The sequence below is a fragment of the Pongo pygmaeus genome, chromosome 1 (assembly GCF_028885625.2).
Source record: "Pongo pygmaeus isolate AG05252 chromosome 1, NHGRI_mPonPyg2-v2.0_pri, whole genome shotgun sequence".
Taxonomy (NCBI): Eukaryota; Metazoa; Chordata; class Mammalia; order Primates; family Hominidae; genus Pongo; species Pongo pygmaeus.
This window is the reverse complement of record NC_072373.2, coordinates 33567080-33591393: the sequence shown is the minus strand read 5'-3', so window position 1 is coordinate 33591393 and position 24314 is coordinate 33567080. Positions and strand designations below refer to the sequence as shown.

Genomic DNA, 24314 nt, shown 5'->3' with positions numbered 1-24314 from the left:
TACCAAAGAAACTACAAGAAAAAAGTTAAAATCAATAGCTCTCATGAATATTGATGCAAAAATCTTCAACAAAATACTAGCAAACTGAATTCAAAAGCACATTAAAATGATTCCGCAACATGACCAAGTGGGATATATCCCTGGAATACCAGGATGGGTAAATATATGAAAATTTAATCAATGTAACACATTATCTCAATAGAACAAAGGGGAAAAAAACACATGATTATCTCAGTTGATGTAGAACAAATATTTGAAAAAATTCAACCTCTTTCATTATAAATCCACTCAAGAAAATACGAATAGATGAAAACTACCTCAACATAATCAAGAGTATATGAGAAAAACCTATACCTAATGTCATACTCAACAGTGAAAGACTGAAAACTTTTCCTCTAAAATCAGAAACAAGAAAAGGATGCTACCCTTTGCCACTTGAATTCTATATAATATTGGATATGGTGGCTAGGAGCAATTAGGCAAGAGAAAAAATAAAAGGCATCTAAATTGAAAGGGAAGAAGCAAAACTATGTGTTCTCAGACAACATGATATCATATAGAGAAAACTCTAAAGATTCTAAAAAAAAAAAACCTGTTACAACAAATAAACAAATTCAGCACAGTATCAGGATACAAAGTCAGCATAGAAAAACCAGGTATGTTTCTATACACTAAGAATGAACAATCTGAAAATAAAATTAATAAGATAATTTCATTTACAATAACATCAAAAAAAAGAAATACTTAAGAATGAGCTTACCAAGAAAGTGAAAGACTGAAATACTACAAAATGTTATTGAAAGAAATTAAAGAAGACAACCAAATGGAAGAACATCCCATGTTTATGGACTGGAAGCTTTAATATTGTTAAGGTGCCAGTACTGCTCAAGTGATCTACAGAATCAATTCAATCCCTTTCAAAATCCCAATGCTTTTTGCAGAAACAGAAGAAGGCATTATAAAATTCACATGGAATCTCAAAAAACTCCAAATAGTCAAAACAACGTTGAAAAAGAACAAAGTTGGAGAGCTCACACTTTCTGATTTCAAAACTTACTACAAAGTTACAGTAATCAAAAGTGTGTTACTGGTACAAAGACAGACACATAGACCAATGGGATAGAACAGAGATCCTAAAAATGAACCCTTGCATATATGAGCAAATGATTTTCAACAAAAGCGCCAAGACCATTTAATGAGGAAAGGACCTTTGTTTTTTTTTAAATAATGTTGGAAAAGTTGAATATCCACATGCCAAAGAATGATATTGAACCCTTACTTTATACCATATACCAAAACTAACTCAAAATGGATCAAAGATCTAGATGTAAAAGCTAAAACTTACAATTCTTAGAAGAAAGCAAAGGGGAAATTTTGTGACATTGGGTCTGCCAATGATATCTTGGCTTTGACACTGAAAGCAGAAGCAATAAGGAAAAAAGATGAATTGGATTCATCATAATTAATATTAATAACTTTTTGGCATCAAAGAATACTATCAACAAAGTGAAAAGGCAACTCATGAGAAAATATATTAAAATTATATATCTGATAAGGAAGTAGTATCCAGAATGTATAAAGAACTTCTATAACTCAAAAACATAAAACGAAAACCTTATTTTTTAAATGGGCAAATAACTTTAACAGACATTTGTTTCCAGAGAAGATATATAAATAGCCGATAAACACACAAAAATATGCTCAATATTAGTAACAAGTAGGGAAATGCAAATCAAAACCACAATGAGATACCACTTGATACCCATTAGGATAGTTATAAAAAACATAAAATAACAAACAGCAAAGAATATGGAGAAATTGGCACACTTATGCGTTGTTGTTGGGAATATAAAATGTTAAAATGTTCCACAAAACAGTATGGCAGTTCTTAAAAAAAAAATTAAACATAGAATTATCATATGATCCAGCAATTCCACTTCTGGGTATAAACCCAAAAGAATTGAAAACAGGAGATTGAATAGCAATTTGTACATTTCTACATCAATGTTTATGGCAGCTTTAACCATAATAGTCACTAGGCAGAAATAACACCAATGTCCGCTGATGAATAAATGAATACAAAAGTGTTATATACATACAATGAGACATTATTTGACCTTAAAAAGGAATAAAATCCTGACACATACGACAACATGAATGGGAACATACGCAAATCAATAAATGTAATCCAGCATATAAATAGAACCAATGACAAAAACCACATGATTATCTCAATAGATGTGGAAAAGGCCTTGACAAAATTCAACAACCCTTCATGCTAAAAACTCTCAATAAATTAGGTATTGATGAGATGTATCTCAAAATAATAGCAGCTATCTACGACAAACCCACAGCCAATATCATACTGAATGGGCAAAAACTGGAAGCATTCCCTTTGAAAGCTGGCACAAGACAGGGATGCCCTCTCTCACCACTCCTACTTAACATAGTGTTGGAAGTTCTGGCCAGGGCAATCAGACAGGAGAAAGAAATAAAGGGTATTCAATTAGGAAAAGAGGAAGTCAAATTGTCCCTGTTTGCAGATGACATGACTGTATATCTAGAAAACCCCATTGTCTCAGCCCAAAATCTCCTTAAGCTGATAGGCAACTTCAGCAAAGTCTCAGGATACAACTTCAATGTGCAAAAATCATAAGCATTCTTATACACCAATAACAGACAGACAGCCAAATCATGAGTGAACTCCCATTCACAATTGCTTCAAAGAGAATAAAATACCTAGGAATCCAACTTACAAGGGATGTGAAGGACCTCTTCAAGGAGAACTACAAACCACTGCTCAATGAAATAAAAGAGGATACAAACAAATGGAAGAACATTCAATGCTCATGGGTAGGAAGAATCAATATCGTGAAAATGGCCAACTGCCCAAGGTAATTTATAGATTCAATGCCATCCCCATCAAGCTACCAATGACTTTCTTCACAGAATTGGAAAAAACTACTTTAAAGCTCCTATGGAACCAAAAAAGAGCCCACATCGCCAAGTCAATCCTAAGCCAAAAGAACAAAGCTGGAGGCATCACACTACCTGACTTCAAACTAGACTACAAGGCTACAGTAACCAAAACAGCATGGTACTGGTACCAAAACAGAGATATAGACCAATGGAACAGAACAGAGCCCTCAGAAATAATGCCGCTTATCTACAACTATCTGATCTTTGACAAAACTGACAAAACCAAGAAATGGGGAAAGGATTCCCTATTTAACAAATGGTGCTGGGAAAACTGGCTAGAGATAGGTAGAAAGCTGAAACTGGATCCCTTCCTTACACCTTATACAAAAATTAATTCAACATGGATTAAAGACTTAAATGTTAGACATAAAACCGTAAAAACCCTAGAAGAAAACCTAGGCAATACCATTCAGGACATAGGCATGGGCAACGACTTCATGTCTAAACACCAAAAGCAATGGCAACAAAAGCCAAAATTGACAAATGGGATCTAATTAAATTAAAGAGTTTCTGCACAGCAACAGAAACTACCATCAGAGTGAACAGGCAACCTACAGAATGGGAGAAAATTTTTGCAGTCTACTCATCTGACAAAGGGCTAATATCCAGAATCTACAATGAACTCCAACAAATTTACAAGAAAAAAACAAACAACCCCATCAAAAAGTGGGTGAAGGATATGAACAGACACTTCTCAAAAGAAGACATTTATGCAGCCAAAAGACACATGAAAAAATGCTCATCATCACTGGTCATCAGAGAAATGCAAATCAAAACCACAATGAGATACCATCTCACACCAGTTAGAATGGCAATCATTAAAAAGTCAGGAAACAACAGGTACTGGAGAGGATGCGGAAAAATAGGAACACTTTTACACTGTTGGTGGGACTGTCAACTAGTTCAACCATTGTGGAAGTCGGTGTGGCGATTCCTCAGGGATCTTGAACTAGAAATACCATTTGACTCAGCCATCCCATTACTGGGTATATACCCAAAGGATTACAAAACATGCTGCTATAAAGACACATGCACATGTATGTTTATTGTGGTACTATTCACAATAGCAAAGACTTGGAACCAACCCAAATGTCCAACAATGATAGACTGGATTAAGAAAATGTGGCACATATACACCATGGAATACTATGCAGCCATAAAAAAGGATGAGTTCATGTCCTTTGTAGGGACATGGATGAAGGTGGAAACCATCATTCTCAGCAAACTATTGCAAGGACAAAAAACCAAACACCGTATGTTCTCACTCATAGGTGGGAATTGAACAATGAGAACACATGGACACAGGAAGGGGAACATCACACACGGGGGCCTGCTGTGGGGTGGGGGGATGGGGGAGGGATAGCATTAGGAGATATATCTAATGCTAAATGACGAGTTAATGGGTGCAGCATACCAACATGGCATATGTGTACATATGTAACTAACCTGCACGTTGTGCACATGTACCCTAAAACTTAAAGTATAATAAAAGAAAAAAGAATGAAAATGTGCTAAGTGAAATAAGCCAGACGCAAAAAGACAAATATTGTATGATTCCATTTATATTAGGTACCTAGAGTAGTCAAATTCATAGAGACCAAAAACAGAATGGTGGTTTCCAGGGGTTGAAGATAACGGGGAATGGAAAGTTAGTGCTTAATGGAAACAGAGTCTGAGCTTGAGAAGATACAAGAGTTCTAGAGATGGATGGTGGTAATGATTGTACAAAATGCAAATGTACTCAATGCCACTGAACTGTGTGCTTAAAAAATGGTTAAAATGATAAATTTTATGTTGTGTATACTTTACCACAAAAAAGTCCTGTAAACAAGGAAAAAATAAATCCATGCCTGGCTTCAGAGATCACTTAACTACCACCTTCCAGAATACGCTAAAGATCAGTGAAGAAGGTATCATAACTACCCATAAAACAGAAGATAAGACAGTAGATTGTCCCTTCCTTCTAAATTACAAGAGCTTGCTAAGCACTTAGGAGATACTTCGGCTCAGAAAAAAAGAAAAAAAATTCAGACCACATTAATAGCTTTTGGGATTAAGCAATTAGATAAAGCCAAGAATGAGGGCACCTCTATGTCTAGTCTACACAAAAACAACCTTCAGTATTGTAAGGGACACTGGGAGAACACCTACTCTGCCTTTATTAGTGTATCTTAGAAAGACACAATCAAAAAAAAAAAAAAAAAAGGACAAACTGACAAAACAGCACCTCTCTGTGAAAGTAGCTGCTCTCATCTATCCATAACTGCCCTTGACATAGAAAGTGAGAAATTTCTATGCAATTCTAAAAATAGAAGGTTGATACTGGTGGTAGGTATATTATCTATCAAAAACCCTTCTAATTTTCCATTATCCCTTTCTAGGAATAACCAAATGTCTCAGCGGTACACATATCAAATAATTTTCAGATTCTGCCTTTATTTTTCTTTTCTTTTCTTGAATCAACACATTTTTTGTTTAGTAATTCCACTTCAGTGCATCTGTTGAGAAGAGATCCACTTTGTAAATGAGATACCAGCATTAAATGCGCACCTGAAAGTCTCTTTCTGTAACTCCCAGGAGAAGAATGCCTGGTCTATAATTTGGTGGTAGCACCAGCTGATTACCTGATGCCTTTGTTATCAACATCTCTGACTTTGAATGTGTCTCCAAGATCCTCTGGGGCAAAAACTGCTCAGATGTGGGATTCATACAGGATGCTAACCCCTTAAAGATGTCTATCAATCTGGCTATGCATTTCTTGAAACTGTCCCAAAATCTACTAAAAAGAACAATATTTAATAACTTGGTCCATTGTATATACATACCTCCAGAAAGTTACCTCACTTGGCATAACACCTCATTATCCCCTGTACCAGCCCTTGTAGTTCACTGTTCACTCTATCAAAATGATAAAAGACTTGTGTACCACTTTGTACAAGATTTAAGTGTCATTAACAAGATTGCACTCCCCCATTTCCCTGTAGTTCCCAACCCTAATATCATCCTACTGCCACTCCCTGAGGCAGCTGCTTAATTTATAGCAAATCTATACTTAGCATTTTTTTCATATATTCTTGCACTCAGACTCACTGTATCTTTTTTGTTTCATTTGTGACAGTTATTCCCCAAGAGTTTACAACAATGCTTTCTTAATTCTCACAATTGCTTAACCATTACCTTACTATGGTAAGCACAACATGGCCTCCCTAAGACATCCACATCCTAATCCCTGGAACCTGTGACTATGTTATGTTATATGGCAAAGGGGAATGAAGACAACAGTTGTGATTAAGTTTAATAATACAAAGTGAGAAAGGCTCAACTGGTCATTGCTGGCCTGGAAAATGGAAGGGGTCCACAAGCCAAAGAATGTGAGCAGTCTCTGCAAGGTGGAAAAGGCAAGAAAACGGATTCTCTCCTCCAGAAGGGAATGCAGCTCTTGTTAACTTCTTGGTTTTAGCTCAATGAGACCCATTTCAAACTTTTGATATTGAGATGTATAAAGTAGGTTTGTGTGGTTTTAAGCCACGAAGTTTCTGGTAATGAGTTATAGCAGCAATAGGAAACAAACTGAGCGATATTTAATTTCCTCTATAAGATTCAACTGTTGTACAATATGTGAATGATCATCTGTCACGTTCTCCAGATAGTCTTGAAACATTGATTCCCTCTATTTGTCAATAGTGGTAGCATACAATTGACATAAAGTCTCTAAATGTCAATTTTGTCAGAACAAAATGCTTTTTCTAGGACTTAAATTCCAGGCTGTGACATTTTGCAAAATGGAAAGTCTTTTTCTCCCCAAAGTTTGGAAGCTCTTCATGACTTTCCCTGGCTAGTTGCTAAAAGTCAACTTAGAGAATTGCTTGGCCTTATAGAATCAACAAGGATCCTTTGTTTCATAGGATCTCAAAGGTCATTAGATGTTTGAGTCTTAGCTTTTGGGAACTGGCTATCCCTTTATATGATCTGATGAAGGTGGACACCCCTGAGTCCTTGCTCTGGAAAGATTCATTAGAAACTTTGTCATTTAAAGGAGGCCTGTTAGCCCCCTTTACTCATATGCTCCTCAATTACTAAACATTTTTTTCTATTTAGATATAAAAGATTGGGTTAGCTTTGGGTATTCTAACTCAGCAGAGCCCAGTGGACATCAGAAGCATTAATACTCTGCTAATATTCCTAAAGTTACTTAATGAACGTCAAACAACTAAGAGGTGAAAGAAATGGGATATGGAGCCAGGCAGTTTGACTCCAGAACCAATATCTTATCCACTAATTATTCAGCATCAAACCACTGAAACACTACACAAAACTTATTCTTTCATAAGAATGTGATCATGTAAAATATTACTTGAAATAGTCATCACTGACTAAGACATTTTTCTTTCTTTTAAAGATAGGGATGTTGATTGTAATTTTAATGGAAATATATTTGCTATCTTACTGTTCTACTAACATATGAGAAAAATACATTAAGTCACTCATACACATTCATCACATTATTATAAAACACACCATCTCTAGGAGCTCAACCTAAAATTTAATCATGAAAATTCCTATTTTGACTAGCTGAGTGTCTTGGTCATGTTTCTATGTCCCATTTTTCCTATGTGTAAAATGGAAATAGTCTTTCAAAAATATTTTATTTAAAAATGTTATTCAGGACCATTAGTTTTTTTGGGTGCACACTTCCATGAATTTTAATGAAGAAACACCATCAGGATACAAAAGAGTTTCATCACCCCACAGAACACCCTCATGCTATCCCTGTATGGTCACATTCCTTTCCCTTCCATTACACTTGGCAATTGTCGACTTTTTCCTCCAAAACTATGGCTTGTCTTGTATAGTATGTCATGTAAATGCAGTCTCACAGTTGGTAGCTTTTTGAGACTGGCTTCTTTCACTGGGCATGATATCTTCTTGGCACTTATCAATACTTTGTTCTTTTTTATTGCTACATAGTATTCCTTTGTTCCACAGTTTGTCCATTTACTCACTTAGGGACATTTGAATTGTTTCCAGGTTTTGGCAGTAATGATTACAGCTGCTGTAAACACTCATGTACAGGTTTTTGTGTAAACATAAATTTGCTTTTCTCTAGGGTAAATATCCAGGAGTGGATCAAGACATACTCAGGATTTTCTCAAAATATGAATTTCTAGAATTCAGAGACAGTTGGCTTAGTCAATTATCTTTGAAAGGATCCTGTAATGTGGTATCACTAAGCAAAAGGGAACTTAGTAAAAGTTTCCATGTTGATGCTACAAGAGACCAATGAAGTAGCAACGAGCTTATTGTAAACAGTAAAATTACTGTATTTGTTATCTTCCACTGGGTAAAATAATTCTATTTGGTCTGAAATGTAGTTGCCATATTTTTTGTCTTCACAGTCAAAGAACATAATGTCCCTCTATGGTAAACTTTAAGATAATGTATCCCATGGTACAGGGCAACAACAGTTAATTAAACACCACTTAGGACAATGGTGAGCTTAGAGGAAACGTAGTATACACATCTACATGGGGAAAGCCAACACTTTTTTTTAAGCCTCTTTTGAGCATAACAAATGTTAATTGGTTTAGATATTTTAGTTATATCTTTCTGAATCCCTCAGAATCTTATTTAGTTACTGACAGAAGAAAAGCCTTCAAAAAAAAGATGTGGATTATATCAATAAGAAATAAAACTAATTTTTTTTCCTCAAAAAAGGGCTATTAGACATAAGATACAAGGATCAGTCACCTTCTCATTAACCTCTCAAAATGAATCGATTTCAGGCCAGGCTTGAAAATGTTTTCTCTCTAAAAACTACCATGTAGTCTAACAGTTAATTGTTATTCTTATCAAAGAATGACCCACATTAACATTTACTTGGGGTCATTAGCATATTTATAAAAAAGGGAGAGAAATGAGCATTCTTTCCTTTTCTGTTCTTTGTTATGGGGTGTTATGGAAGAAAGTCATGAGAAAAAATAAAGTACGTATTTACCAATATTTCAGACTAATCTATAAATATCAAAATGCCTATACCCATCTTGGTCTTGAACTGGCAGACTAGTGACCAGATTTAAATCACATTTAGATGTAACAGGATTTGGGACCATTGCACTTTTTCCCCCCTCAATGTAACCAGTGTTAAACTAGTTAACAAACACCACGGGGCTGAGGACAGAGGTCACAAAGTAATCTCTTCATTTAGGTACAGTGAGATTAATGATTGGAGCAAAACAATCTTTGATTATTTCATGAGATTGTTTTTTTCCTTTTCTCTTGACACCAGGGTAGGCATTCTAATGCTATGAAAAATGAACTACTTAAAAAAGAATCAAAATTTGGGGCATGCTCAATGGTTTGGTAGATATTAAAATGCTTTAGGTATGCAGAAACATGTATTTATACATACAGACAATAAATATTTTTTAAACCCTTGGTCTAAAAATTAATTATTAAAAGACTTATATAATATCAATGACATCTTCTGAACTTCCATAAGTTATTTCATTTTTAAGAAAAATGTTAAATTTTATTTTGAAACCTAACAAAAGTAGATTGTGCTGTCAGTTCAAAATCTGACTACTTGTGTTAGCGTTGAGAAAGTCACAGGCCAGTCTCCTGAGTTAGTAGCAGTGAAGATGTAACTAAGAACTTTTCATTAGTTTTAAGGGACAGAGGATATTTTGTAGAGTTTGAATAGTTTGTTGCAAATCATAACATAAAAATTTTAATGTGATATGGAAATGAAAACACTATTACTTAGTTCCATGATCAACTTGGTCTACTGGTGTGAAGAATGGTAGGAATTGAACAACACAAAACGTCCATCTGATCACTGTAAATTCTAATTTTATAGCAATTATTTGTAATCAAGGGCAGATATGAATCATACATGAAAACTCCCCAAATTTAAGTTACTTCGAGAAAGTAAAGCATTTAACAGTATTTGACCCATTGTTGACATTGTGAGCTGTAGTATGAAGAAGTTTAACAGTTTTCTACAAAATCCTTATTTCCATATATACTTTTACTTTTTCTTATGTGGAAAATCTGGTTTACTAGAACTTACTCAATTTTGAAATATTTTTGATAGAGAATAAGAACTAACAGCACTGCTATAAAAACATATTTTTTTCTATTAATTATAAGGAAAAATAATGAGTGAAGGTTCTCTGCCTTGAGTAAACTTGAGCAGTATTTAATTGGGACACCTGAAACCACCTTTGCAAAAATTATGACAGTAAGAAAATTCTGACACTGGAAAATTATGACAGTGAAAGAAATGTGACCTAACAAATTCCATCTTGCTTCTAGCCTCCAAGCTACCCTGTCCATTCCTGGGCATAGGCCAAGATAACTATGAGAGGTGTTTAACTTCGAAACAATGATGATAGTCCCTTCCTGAAACAAACTTGCTCCTTGCTTGGGGGGCAGAGCACCTTTGTAAAATTAACAAATTAGCCACAAGGAACTATGGCTCAGGTGTTCATGCCACCAGAGGCCACATGATTCCTAACCTTCCCAACTGCTTCCATAGATAACATCACTATTGTAAAACCTAAGATTGGTGTTCAAGGTATTTTTCACACTCTTTATTCTGATGGACCAGCTAGTATTACCCAGACCAGTAAACTGGCTCATCTGATCCTATAGTCCCCATCCAGGAACTGACTAAGGGGGAGAAGACAGCTCTGACTCCCTATAATTTTATCCCCAACCAATAAGCATTTCCCCATTCCCTAGCCCTATGCCTACTGCACTATCCTAAAAAAACCTTAGGTTGGGCCAGGTGTGGTGGCTCACACCTGTAATCCCAGCACTTTGGGAGGCCAAGGCAGGCAGATCATCTGAGGTTGGGAGTTCGAGACCCCCTGACCAACATGGAGAAAGCCTGTCTCTACTGAAAATACAAAATTAGCCGGGTGTGGTGGCACATGCTTGTAATTCCAGCTACTTGGGAGAGTGAGGCAGGAGAATCGCTTGAACCTGGGAGGTGGAGGTTGCAGTGAGCCGGAGATCATACCATTGCACTCCAGCCTGGGCAACAAGAGCGAAATTCCATCTCAAAACAAACAAACAAATAAAAAACAAACAACAAACAAAAACAAACAAAAAACTAACAACAACAAAAAAAACCCCTAGGGTGTTTTTTTATTTGTTTGTTTTGTTTTTTGAGACAGAGTCTTACTCTGTTGCCCAGGCTGGAGTGCAGTGGCAAAATCTTGGCTCACCGAAACCTCTGCCTCCTAAATTCAAGCAATTCTCCTGACTCAGCCTCCCGAGTAGCTGGGATTACAGGTGCCTGCCACATGCCCAGCTAATTTTTTGTATTCTTTACAAGAGATGGGGTTTCGCCATGTTGGCCAGGCTGGTCTTGATCTCCCGACTTCAGGTGATCCATCCACCTCAGCCTCCCAAAGTGCTGGGATTACAGGCATGAGCCACCATGCCCAGACAGATCCTAGGTTTTGAATTTTCTGGGAGACTGTTTTGAGTAAAACCTCCTGTTCTGCTTAGCTGGCTCTGCATTTATTAAGCTCTTTCTCTATTGCAACACCACTGTTTTGGTAAATTGGCTCTATCTGTGCAATGGGCAAGATGAACCCATCAGGTGATTGCACACCTTCTATATTTGCTCCAGTATTTTGCAAAACAGACACTGGGTTAGACAGTGTCTCATTTCACATGCCTTGGGTGGCTATAGTTATACTGAACATAAGGTACATGAACCAGATGTTGGGCATAAATTTCACCCTAAACTAGATATCTCAAAGTATTCAGCTTTCCTATGGCCTCCAAAAAGCTTAGCTTTCTTGTCTTTCTCCTATATCCATTTCCTGCTCTTTAAAGAAGATATCTGTATCAAACTTAAGTAGTAGAAAAAAGTTTGTATTCTCAATTACTTTTGCAGGATAAATTGTAACTGACAGTAGTAGTAATGAAGAAGTTTAGAAGTCTTACATAGTCCTTTTAAAAAAATTGTCAACACAGGTTGATGCTTTTTGGTTAAAGAGGCAGTAAAGTACTCAGAAGAGCATAGATTTAGGAGAGACATACTTATATTCACATTTTAGTTCTTTCACTTCTACTCATATCTGTGAATCTGGATGTTATTGATCCTCTCTAAAACAGTTTCCTTACTTGTAAACTGCTTTGTATAATACCAATTTCCTAGAGTTGTGAAGATTGTATAAGGTATCCTATGTAAAGTCTTCAATACAGAGCCTGTGAGAGACTTGGTACTTTAAAAATGGCAGTTGTTATTAGCATCATTCCCAATTATATTCACTAGGCATTGTTTTATGTAGTTGAAATTTGGAGCAAAATGGCTAGCTAAGTTGGCTAATACTAAAAATGGATGAAGGAAAAAAATCCACTTTGCTACCCTTTGCAGCATTCTTCCTTCCCTTGCCTGACTTATAATGATGAGAGAATACTGCCAGTGGCCTAGAGTTGCCAGACAAATGAAATTTGCAGTTACAATCTGTCCAAGAACAATGCATGTGTAGTTCAGATTAGAAATGGAGCAAGTGGGGAACAGCTTCATGGAGTGGAACAGTCAGCAATTCACATATTTAATAGCGAAAATATATAGTCATGTTAATAAAAAAAGCCACAAGATAAAAGGAGTTAGCCAGATCTCCAGATTTATTTCTTTATGTAGTAGATATTGTAAATTCCTTCTGTTCTCTCATTTTCTAATATTTAGCCTTGCTTATATTTTAACAAAGCAGAAGGAAGAAATAATATTTAGAGCAGGCCATCGGCTATGTGTTTGTGGTTCAATTTTTGTTGAGGGGGAGATGTTTGAAATAGTTCACTGACATGAACCACGTGTTTATGTTTTCAGGTTCCCAAAGTTTTGGAGTACACCTGGAAATAATCCTCACCTGGTAGAATTCTAGCGTAATACCCAGAGCAGCACTGATGATTTGGTTGTGCCTCCTGTATTCGGCCACCACAACAAACTCCAGTAGAATTCAGAACAAACGGGATATACTTTTCTTCACAACAGCGGTGTCCAGGCTTGGGGTTATAGAGCACTCCGTTACAACAAACCTGAAAGTTTGAAATCAGTTTTAAAGAAATATCAGTTTAGTTAAGAGTATTATGCCACTGTATCTCATGTAATATAATTATTTTCTTATAAGGCATAGAAGATCTGAGACCATATTACTCATATTTTGTTGGTTTAAAAATGTATTTTCCAGGATCATTCAAATTTTATAAATGTTATTTGATAGAATACAGCTTTTTTGAAGTCTTCAACCACGCTTTGTGCTCTATTATAATACCATATAATATAATATGTATTTATTTTATTATTTTATTATATAAATTATGTATTTATTATGTATTTATTATTTTATTATATAAAATTTTAATTTTATACAATATATATAATTAAATATATACAATAATATACAATATATAATATATTAAAATATGTATAATATATATTATATATTATTATATATAATATAATATATATTACATATTATAATATATATTATATATAACATTATATAATATATATTATATAAATATAATATATATTATATTTATATAATATAAAATATATATAATATTATATATATTATATAATATATAAAATTTTAATTTTATATAATTTATTTTTATATAATAAAATAAAAGATACAAGATGTATATCTTATATCTTATACACATACATATGTATATATACATAAGATATATATCTTTTATTATATAAAATTTTATAATAAAAATAGCCATATTTAAATATATGTTTATATATAAGTATATATGTATTTAAAATATATACATTTTTTATTATATAAAATTTTAATAACGCCTTAAACAAAGTCTTACTCTTATTGTTGGGATTAGAGAGGCAACACAGGTATTGCAGTGAAACACAACAGAGGAAATTAATTAAATTAAAAAAATTGTAAATTTCATTTGGGGCTAGGTATGAATATATATTTTCTAGCATGAAAGATTGGAGAGAAGTAGGAAAGAGAGTTTTATCGTAGGTCTAAAGGTGAGTGAGTTCTCATGAGATGTGATGGTTTAAAAGTGTGTGGCAGCTCTCCCCTTCGCTCGCTCTCCCTCCTGCCATCACATGAAGAAGATCCTTCCTTCCCCTTCACCTTCTGCCACGATTGTAAGTTTCCTGAGGCCTCCCAGTCATGCTTCCTGTTAAGTCTGCTGAACTGTGAGTCAAACCTCTTTTCTTCATAAATTATCCAGTCTCACGTAATTCTTTACAGTACTGTGAAAACGAACTAATACACCTGGGAACATGTTAGAAATGCAAATTTTCACAGCCAAATCTAAACCTACTGAATCAGAATCTCTGGGGCTAGAGCTATGAGATCCTAGGTTTTAACAATCCCCCCAGATCTTACGTTCACTGGGATTTGTGAACCATGGCTGTAATCTTATGGTAAAGCTTGTTAAAGTATTTTGGGAAACATTGATGTTTACAGTGACTTAGCCAAAAAGCTTTTAAACCCGCAATGAAAGTCTCTTTTCTACTTCTCTCCAATCTTTCATGCTAGGAAATGTATATTAGTACCTAGTCCCAAACTGAAATTTACAATTTTTTTTTTTGAAATTTAACTGACATCCTTTATTCTCTTTTACTGCAATACCTGTGTTGCCTCTTTAATCTCGACAATAAAAATAAGACTTTGTTTAAGGCATCATTAAATAGTGTGTCTCGTTTTAGTGTAATAAGGTATGACATTTGCATTATAAGAATAACCAAATGTGATGTTTCTTTTCAAGACTATGAGGTGAGATTTGCACACGCCTGTTTTCTAAAGGTTAACTTTTGCTTCCCTATTCATCAATTTACATTTATTTTCTATAAAAGGTGACCTGTATGATTTTTTTTTTGTAGAGTAGATTTGTCTTAATCATTTTTAAATTGATTTAAAATTAAACTAACCAGTTCTTTGTCATTCATTGAATTTAGGAATGTTACACCAACCAGTCACTTATTTGGTACAAACCTTCATTAAATTTTTTCAAAAGTTACAAAAAGCAGTTTCTGAAATCACAGCATAAAGAAAGGTAGAAGTAATTTCATAAATAATTTAGCCTAAACATAGGTAAATATTATTCTGTTAATACTTTATTAATATTTTTCTTCATCCCATTAATTTTTCTTCACCCTATCACAGGTATATTCTAATTTAATATGAACATTTTAAGAACATCCACCTTTTGATCTTTAGAATAAACTGAAATGGAAACATTACCTTTACTAGTTTTACTCTACTTAGCTTTGATTTTACCACTAAAGTTATAGGGTTGAAACTTATCAAATCCATTATACAAACCTAAACTACTATGACAGTTTCTGGCCAGAATCAGTTTTTGCTTTGATGGAACACATTGTTTTCTGCACTCCACAAACTTTAAATCATTTATTCGTATGCCTATACAACTATTCTCTCTCTGTCCACTTCATAACAGATAATAAATATTAAAATAACAGAAGCAAAGACAAAAATTGAGAAGTGAATTCTGTATTTTGCCAACATTTTCCCAAGTGTTTTTTTAAGTGGAGGATATGTTTAATGGGCAAATTTATTTTAGTATTTTTCTTCTCAGAAATCCCAAATTTAATTTTATATAAATATGTTCATCAGATGTATGTATTTAAATATGTGCATACTTAATGGCATAAAATGACGTCAAACTTAGGCATAATGATAATTTTAGAGTGTAAGTATTAAAAAATGCACAGTTAGTAACTGCTGGCTTTATGCATTTCTTAGATGATAACTACTGCTAAACTTGTGTCAGCCATAATAATTTGTATTTTGATCCATATTGCTTCAGTAACTCACTTTCTTAATTACAGCGTTCTTTTGCAGTAAATCTTATAAATTCGGTAGTAGCTTTAGCCATTGAATGTGTGATGCTGTTGTTGACAAATAGGAACATTATTTCATTATATAAAATTCTACCTTCAAACTAAGGATTTTATGTTGTTTGTCAATAAAAGTCATTTACAAACTCCTCTGTCTGGCTGTATTATTGATCTGATTTCTAAACCACATCTAATATGAACATTAATCTGCAAATGACTATAATGCTAAAATATTTCTGACAAATCATAAAATGTCCTCACAGTTACTCATCAGTGCCATATAAACAAACACCTATTTGTAGCTGAAAAGATCTGTTGTAAAGAAAATTTTAAGTCATTCAATCAAATACAAATTTGGGATGTACCCTATTCTAATAAGTTTATATTTCTTGTGAAGATAATAAAAAATGGGAAGGCTACAGTGCTCATGAGGGTGATAATGATTTTTGTAAGCATCCTTTCTTTTCTGTGGAGTCTTCTTCATCAAGTAGTGGAAATATTGATCATAATACATCATGGTGTGAGAAGCTAATAATTTCACTCAGAGTCTTGAATGAGAAAAACATAGTTCACTGATTAGTTTGAAAAGACTCACCTTAGCCTCAGGAGAATAGCAAATGTGTCCACAGATATAGTCAGGTTTTTGACACCTCACTGCCTTGCAGAGCTCATCACTCTGGTCCTGCACTAACTTTTGAGTTTTAGTGCATGGATACCATGTTTTCCATAGGAGATCATATCCAAGAATGATGCCATTTGGCTTCCGTGGAGACACCCAATCAATTTGAAGAGATCTGCAACAGATAGAATAATCAATACTTCTGAAAAGACACTATTTAACATCGATGCTATCAGTCTTAAGTAAAAAGTGACAGCAATAGATACTAATATATAATATATATAATTATATATGTTTATATATGAAATCATGTATTTTCAAATCAATCAAAATTATGTTAGCTTTTGGAAGAATAACACATGGCGTGAGGTGGTTTATTACTTTAAGTTTCAAAGACAAGAAGCAAGTATAACTATGGCTAATCAGGAAAATCAGAGCATTTTGTTTGGTAAGCAAAGATAAGACATACATGACTTGGTAAACGAGGTGACAATTAGAACATGTGGCAACTTAGTGCCTACTTCTAACCCGCTTCTCCTTTGCCTTACTTTACCTAGGAGTTGTGATATGAAACATAACTGCTCAGAGATGCCACGGGAACACCACGATGGGATTCCTATGGAGGTTCCTAGGAAATTTTAGCTTTCTTGAGATAGCTGCCACCTTCTCCTTTCCTCTTTCTTTCTGCTAAACATGATGTCTACAACTTCAGCAGTCATCTTTCAGTTATTTGAGAAAGGCCAAAACAATCACAAAGATGCCGCCATTATATTTGGCATTGGTGAACCAATGCCAACAACTAGCCACAGCGGACTCTTGAACAAAATAAATTTGAACTGTGCAGATCCACTTAAGTGTAGATTTTCTTCCACCTCTGCCACTTAGGAGACAGCAAGGCCAACCTTTCCTCTTTCTTCTCCTACTTAGCTTACTCAATATAATGATAATGAGGACGAAGACTTTTATGATGATCCACTTCCACTTAATGAATAGTAAATATATTTCTCTTCCTTATGATTTTCTTAATGACATTTTCTTTTCTTTAGCTTACTTATGATAAGAATATAGTATAAATATATATACAAACTATGTTTTAATCAGTTTTTTATGTTATCATTAAGGCTTCTGGTCAACAGTAGGCTATTAGTAGTTAAATTTTGGACAGTCAAAAGTTATATGCAGATTTTCGACTGGGTGGGGATCAGGAGTCCTAACCCCTGCATTGTTCAAGAGTCAACTAAATATCTAGAGCTATTTACTTAAGTCTCTTTTGTCAGGTGTTTTGTTACTTGCAGCCAAAATAAATGCCCAAATTGAGAAATTTTATAGTCACTAACTTATTTAAAACATACTTTGCTTAATTTTTTGACTCACATAAATAGATTCTTTTTTTTTCCAATAACTCTTTAACTAGCATGGTCTGACATGATTTTTGGTGAAAAATATAGAACTTAAAGATTCCCATAAGAAATATGTTTACATTGTCATGTTCTTAAAGAAAATGTTTGATTTTAAAAAATTGAGTGATAATTTCAATTTAAACCCAAGTAGAAAGTTTTTATGAGGGGCAGGGTTTGGTATACAATGAAGGTATAACATCTGATCAAAACTTTACTGCATTTTCAATGATCTATTAATATTTCATTTGCTGTAGCAAATGAGGTCATAACATAAAGCTGTTCACAGAGGAGACAACCCTGAATAAAATGATTTAGTCTCAGGTTAATGTTATAGAACTTAAATTCTGCACTTAGGTCTACTTGCCAGAAAAATACTGCCTAGACCACACATCTATGCTATCTTTAGTATTTGCTTAATAATCTCTATAAGAAGACAGTAGTTAAAGTTTTTAATAAAGCCCCAGAGATTTGAACATGACATATTCTTGCAGTGTAGCACAGCAAAGAAAACCTCCTTTTTGTGAAACACAAGGTAAATATAAAAATTATAATGATTTTTTTGTTCTCATTGTTTTTTAAAAAAATAGGTGAAACTCTGACATTCAAGATTAGTTCTTCTTTTATGATTCTAGAATTTCTAGCCATAAAAATTAACTAATCACAAATATATGTAGGGTACATTTTATACATAAAGCATTAGCATTCCCATATATACTTTGGAATAAAGCAAGCACATTAAGAACCTTGTCCTTCTATTTCAAAAGTTAAACAATAAAAATCTCACAACTTATGTTGGATGCTTTTTTGCTATCATGTAAAATAACATTTCAACTATCCCTTTCATTTTAAGGTAAAATATGTCTTTGCAAGCCAAATTACTGGACCCTATCAGAATTCCAAGTGACATCACATATTAGGAATTCAATTAAGTCCAAATATTTACGTTAAAAAGCGGCAGTCAAGATAAACCTCGACATTTTCACAGACTGCCAAAAAAAAGAAAACTATTATTTCAGTTTTGTGGGGGTACAAACATAACACATTCAGTAATAAAACTCTGTAGATAGGAAATTAATGTCACCTATGAGAGAACAGTTTCATAGGTGACTTGTATAGCCACAGCTATTATTCTAAAGTTTTTATCCAACTTTCAAAATTAATTCCACATTCTGCAGATACCTTTTGTATTCTCTGCATAATCAACTACAGAAAAGATTACATTTAAGTGACATTCAAGAGTTTGACTTATCCACAAAAGCTCGTGAACTAGTAAAGTCTAGAAAATACCATGTAGAGCACATTCCATGCCATTATAACTTCTCTTTCTTGTGCAACATAACTGTTAAGTGAGACCGCCTATATTTTCAGCGAGAACATGAACAGTTTGCTTTTGAGGATTTAATCAAGTACACGAAGGAAAATGATTAAGAATAGTATTGGGTTTAACATCTGTACATCTATCATTAGAGCCAACTGGAGAGACAATTGAAACTCCTTTGGTTGCTGATCTGAAAATGAAAGGCATCTTTGAGAAATATGCATCATTATTAGCGGGATTAATAGTTTCATTGCTTTGATGTTTAAGAGTAAAATAGAAGGAACATTCTTCAATCCCAGGAAAAATGTTAAATATTGGAGAAAAAGAGCTGAAGATATTTTTGGGCACTCATGCATAAACATAAACAGATTGCAAATATTTGAATGCATTTTTTTTGGTAGATTTGTTCATGAAATAACTGTTATAGTTTTTTTTAGATTTTAAAGTAATAGGAACTGAAATTTAAGATACCTTAATACAACTTCTGATAAAAGTCACCATGTCTACACACATTTTTTTCTCTCTCCAATCTTTGGGTTACATTTTCTCATATTTTCTTGTTCCTTCACACACACACACACACACACCCCCCCCACATACACACAACATTGTGGATTATACTTTGCAAAGTCTCTAGGTTGAATTGTTTTCCTCTGAAAGTAACAGGCTTTACTAGCAGTCAGTTAAATTACAGGTGGATTACAATCTTGGGGAAGCCTGGAGTTAAAAAAATATATTTTAATCAATACATAATAGATGTACATATTTCAGGGTCCATGTGAGAATTTAATACATTCATATAATTTGTAAAGAACAAGTCAACGTAATTGGCATACCCATCACCTTAAATATTTGTCTTTTCTTTATGCTAACAACATTTAAATTATTCCCTTCTAGCTATTATGAAATATGTAAAAGATATTGTAAACTATAAATCACCTTACTGATCTATTAAATACTAGGCCTTATCTCTTCATTGAAACTGTATATTTATATCCATTAATCAATCTATTCTTCATCTCCCTCTCCCCATGACCCTCTCAGGCCTCTATTAATCACCAATCTACTCTCTACCTTCATGAGGTTCACTTTTTTATCTCACATATGAAAGAGAACATGCAATGTGTGTCTTTCTATGCCTGACTTATTTTACTTAACATAGTGACCTCAAGTTCCATCCATGTTGCTGTAAATAATAGGAGTTAAGTCTTTTTTTATGGCTGAATAAGAGTCCATTGTGTATATGTACCATATTTTCTTTATCCATTCATTCATGATGGGCACTTAGGTTGATTTCATATTTTGGCTATTGTGAACAGCACTGCAATAAACATGGGAGTGCAGGTGTCTTTTCAATATATTGTTTTCCTTTCTTTTGGATATACACCCAGTAGTGAATTGCCACATTACATAGTAGTTCAATTTTTAGTTTCATGAGGAACCCCCATACAATATTCTATAGTGGCTGTACAAATTTACATTCCCACCAACAGTGTAAATAGAGTTCCCCTTTCTCCACATCTTCACCAGCATCCATTATTTCCTGCTTTTTTTATTTTATCAAAGCCATTTTATCTGGGTGACATAATATTTCATTATGGTTTTGAGTTGCAATTCTCATCTCTTTAGTGATGATGAACATTTTTTCATATACCCATTGGCCATTTGTATGTCTTCTGAATAGGCAGTAGGCAATATAAATGCCTATTCAGATCATTTGCCCATTTTTAATCGGATGTTTTGTTTTTGTTTTTTGCTTTTGAGTTGTTTATTTATATATCCCAGTTATTAATTCATTGTCAGATAGATAGTTTGCAAGTATTTTCTCCCATTCTATGGCATGTCTATTCACTTTGTTGATTGTTTCCTTTGTTGTGCAGCAGCTTTTTAGCTTGATGTAATCCCATTTTTCTGTTTTTGCTTCTCTTGCCAGTGTTTTTGAGATCTTACACAAATGCCTTTGCCTAGATCATGTCTGGAAGCACCTCCCCAATGTTTTCTTCTATTGGTTTTACAGTTTCAGGTCTCAGACTTAAGTATTTAATCCATTTTTAGTTGATTCTTGAATGTGGTAAGAGATAGGGGTCTAGTTTCATTCTTCTGCATATGGAGATCTAGTTTTCCCAGCACCATTTATTAAAAAGACTGTTTCCTCATGGCAAGTTCTTGGTTCCTTTGTTAAAAATGAGTTGTCTGTAAATGCATGGATTTATATCTTGGTTCTCTATTCTATTCCATTGGTTTATGTGTCTGTTTTTATGCCAATACCATGTTGATTTGGTTTCTTTAGGTTTGTGCTATATTTTGAAGTAAGGTAGTGTAATGCCTCCAGCTTTGTCTTTTTTTTACTCAGATTGCTTCAGCTATTCTGTTTTGTGGTTCCATATAAATTTTAGAAATACTTCTCTATTTCTGTGAAGAATGTAATTTGTCTTTCGATACATATTACGTTGAATCTGTAAATTACTTTGGGTAAAATTGTCATTTTAATAATATTAATTCTTCTAATCCAAGAGCATGGAATGTCTTTCCATTTATTTGTATCTTATTCAATTTCTTTCATCAGCATTTTATAATTTTACTTGTATAGATATTTTACGCCTTTAGTTAAATTGATTCCTAGATATTTTATATTCTTTGTAGCTATTGTTAATGGGACCACTTTCTTGATTTCTTTTCAGATTGCTTGCTGTTGGTGTATATAACTGCTATTGATTTTTGTACGTTGAGTTTGTATTCTGCAACTTTACTAAATTTGTTCATCAGTTCTAACAGGTTTTTTGGTGGAGTCTTTAGGTTTTCTAATTATAAGAGCATGTCATCTGTGAACAAGGCTAATCTGACTTATCCCTTTCCAATTTGGATGCCCTTTATTTCTTCTCTTGACAAATTGCCTCACCAGGATTTCCAGTATTGTGTTGAATAAAAGTGTAAGTGGGTATCCTTGTCTTGTTCCAGTTCTTCCAGGAAAGACTTTCATTTTTTCCCAGTTCAGTACAATGTTAGCCATAGGTTTGTCATACATGGCTTTATTTTGATGTATGCACCTTCTATATCCAGTTTCTTGAGGGACTTTATAATAAAGCCATATTGAATTTTATCAAATGCTTTTTCAGCATCTATTGAAATGATCATATGGTCATTGTACTTGGTTGCCAAAAACAAAGAAACAATGAAAAAACTCTAAAATTTAACTGTATTTCTCCATATTTTGACTTTATGTTGTCTCAATTTGTATATTTTTATGTTGTCTATCTCTTAACAGGTTGCTGTACCTACTATTGTTTTTGATAAATTTGTCTTTTGGGCTTCATACCGAAGTGATGAGTGGATTGCATGCTGCAATTACAGTATTAGAGTATTCTGGGTTTGTCTGTGTACTTAATTTATCAGTGGGTTTACTTTCAAATGTTTTCTTTCTGTGCATTAGTTTTTTATTTCTTGCAGTTTGAAGAACTCTCTTTAGTGTTTCTTATAAGATGGGTCTCACAGTGGTAAATTACTTCAGCTTTTTATCTGGGAAGGACTTCATTTCTCTTTCATATTTGAAGGATAGCTTTACTGTATACAGTATTTTTATATGGCATTTGTTTTTTTATTTCAGCACTTTGAAAATGTCATCCCACTTCCTCCTAGCTTGTATGGTTTCTGTTGAGAAGACTGTTGCCAAACAAACTGAAGCTTTTAAATATGTTATTTGCTTCTTTTCAAGAGCAAATATGTTATTTGCTCTTGCTGCTTTTAGGATCCTCTCTTTGTCACTGACCTTTAAGAATTTGATTATTATATGCCTTGGAATAATCTTATTTTAATCAAATCTGGTCTTCTCTGACTTTTCTATATCTGGATATTTCTCTGTTTCTTACATTTTAGAAAGTTTTCTGTTAATCTTTCTTTTAAAAAGCTTTCTACTTCTTGCTCTTGTTCACCTTCCTCTTGAACACCAATAATTTCTAGAGTTTGTCTTTTTCAGGTAGTTTTCTATATATCCTGTAGGTGATCTTCACTTGTTTTCATTCTTTTATCCTCACCTGTCTGTGTTTTCAAATAGCCTGTCTCAAGTTTGTTGATGCTTTCCTCTGATCTATTTTGCTATTGAGAGCCTCTAATGAATTTTTCACTTCAGCAGATGTATTTCTCAGATCCAAGATTTCTTTTTTAATTTTTCGAACCATTTTAATCTCTTCGTTAAATCTGTTGAGAAATGTCTGAATTTATCTTACGTACTATCTTGGTGATCATGAGTTTCCTTAAAACTGTTACTTTGAATTCTTGGTCATAGAGTTCACCTATCACCATCTTGCTAGGGTCAGTCACTGTTTCCTTGCTTTTGTCAGCTTGAGAAGATCCTACTTCCCTGTTTAAAGAAGTTGTATGTCTGCAAACACACCACCATCCTGCATATTATCAACGATATGTATCTTTGAATTATTTTTAATTCCCTGAGTTTATTAAACAGCAACTTTAGTACATTTTCTTTTGGAGTATACTCTCATATATTACTCTTCTCTCCATTTATTATGGATATATGTCTCTGTCTTTGCATTGAAGGATTAGTTATTTATTGCAGTCTTCTCTGTCTGACTTGCTTTGGTTTTTCTTAGATATGTTTGCATAGAGATTCTTTTTAATTTTTCTGTTCATTTTCTTTCATTTTTTTTTTTTTAATTCACTGGGTCACTGCCTCCTTTTTGGCACTAGATGGTGCCTCAGGTCCAGGTTTGCCTTGTCTCCAGTAAACTATGAGAATACCACCTTTCCCAAATAGGGGAGGTTCCAAAGGGGATATTCTGGTAGTGTGAGGAGGCTGGCTGAGGATTGGTGCCCAGGAAACCTGTGGAGCGAAACTACTACAGTGTGGTGCTGCTGAACAGCCACTCTGATTTGGCATCTCCTTTTACTGAGTTACAGAGCAGAATTTCCAGGGCTGGTGATGGTAGTCCCATCTCCCCACATTGTCTCTGGATGTCCTCACAGAGATAGATCCCTCGGGCACTCCCGATGCTTCCTGTGGGTTGAGGCAGGTAAAGTTCTCCTGCCAGGTAACCTAAGACGGCCGGGAAACTGTACACTTCAATCGCACTCTTCCAGTGCAGAAATCAAGGGTCAGGAAAATATTTTCCACAAGCGTGG

The 24314-nt window shown here is 34.1% G+C and overlaps 1 protein-coding gene across 1 annotated transcript in view; it reads right to left on the bottom strand.

The window, feature by feature from the left end:
- USH2A (usherin) overlaps positions 1-24314 on the bottom strand; it is a 793063-nt gene that overhangs the window by 177218 nt on the left and 591531 nt on the right. The window contains exons 47-48 of the mRNA XM_054484303.2: positions 16440-16638; positions 12870-13038 (exon numbers count right to left, since the gene is read on the bottom strand). Of these exons, the coding sequence (XP_054340278.1) occupies positions 12870-13038; positions 16440-16638 (368 nt within the window). The remainder of the gene's footprint in view (positions 1-12869; positions 13039-16439; positions 16639-24314) is intronic.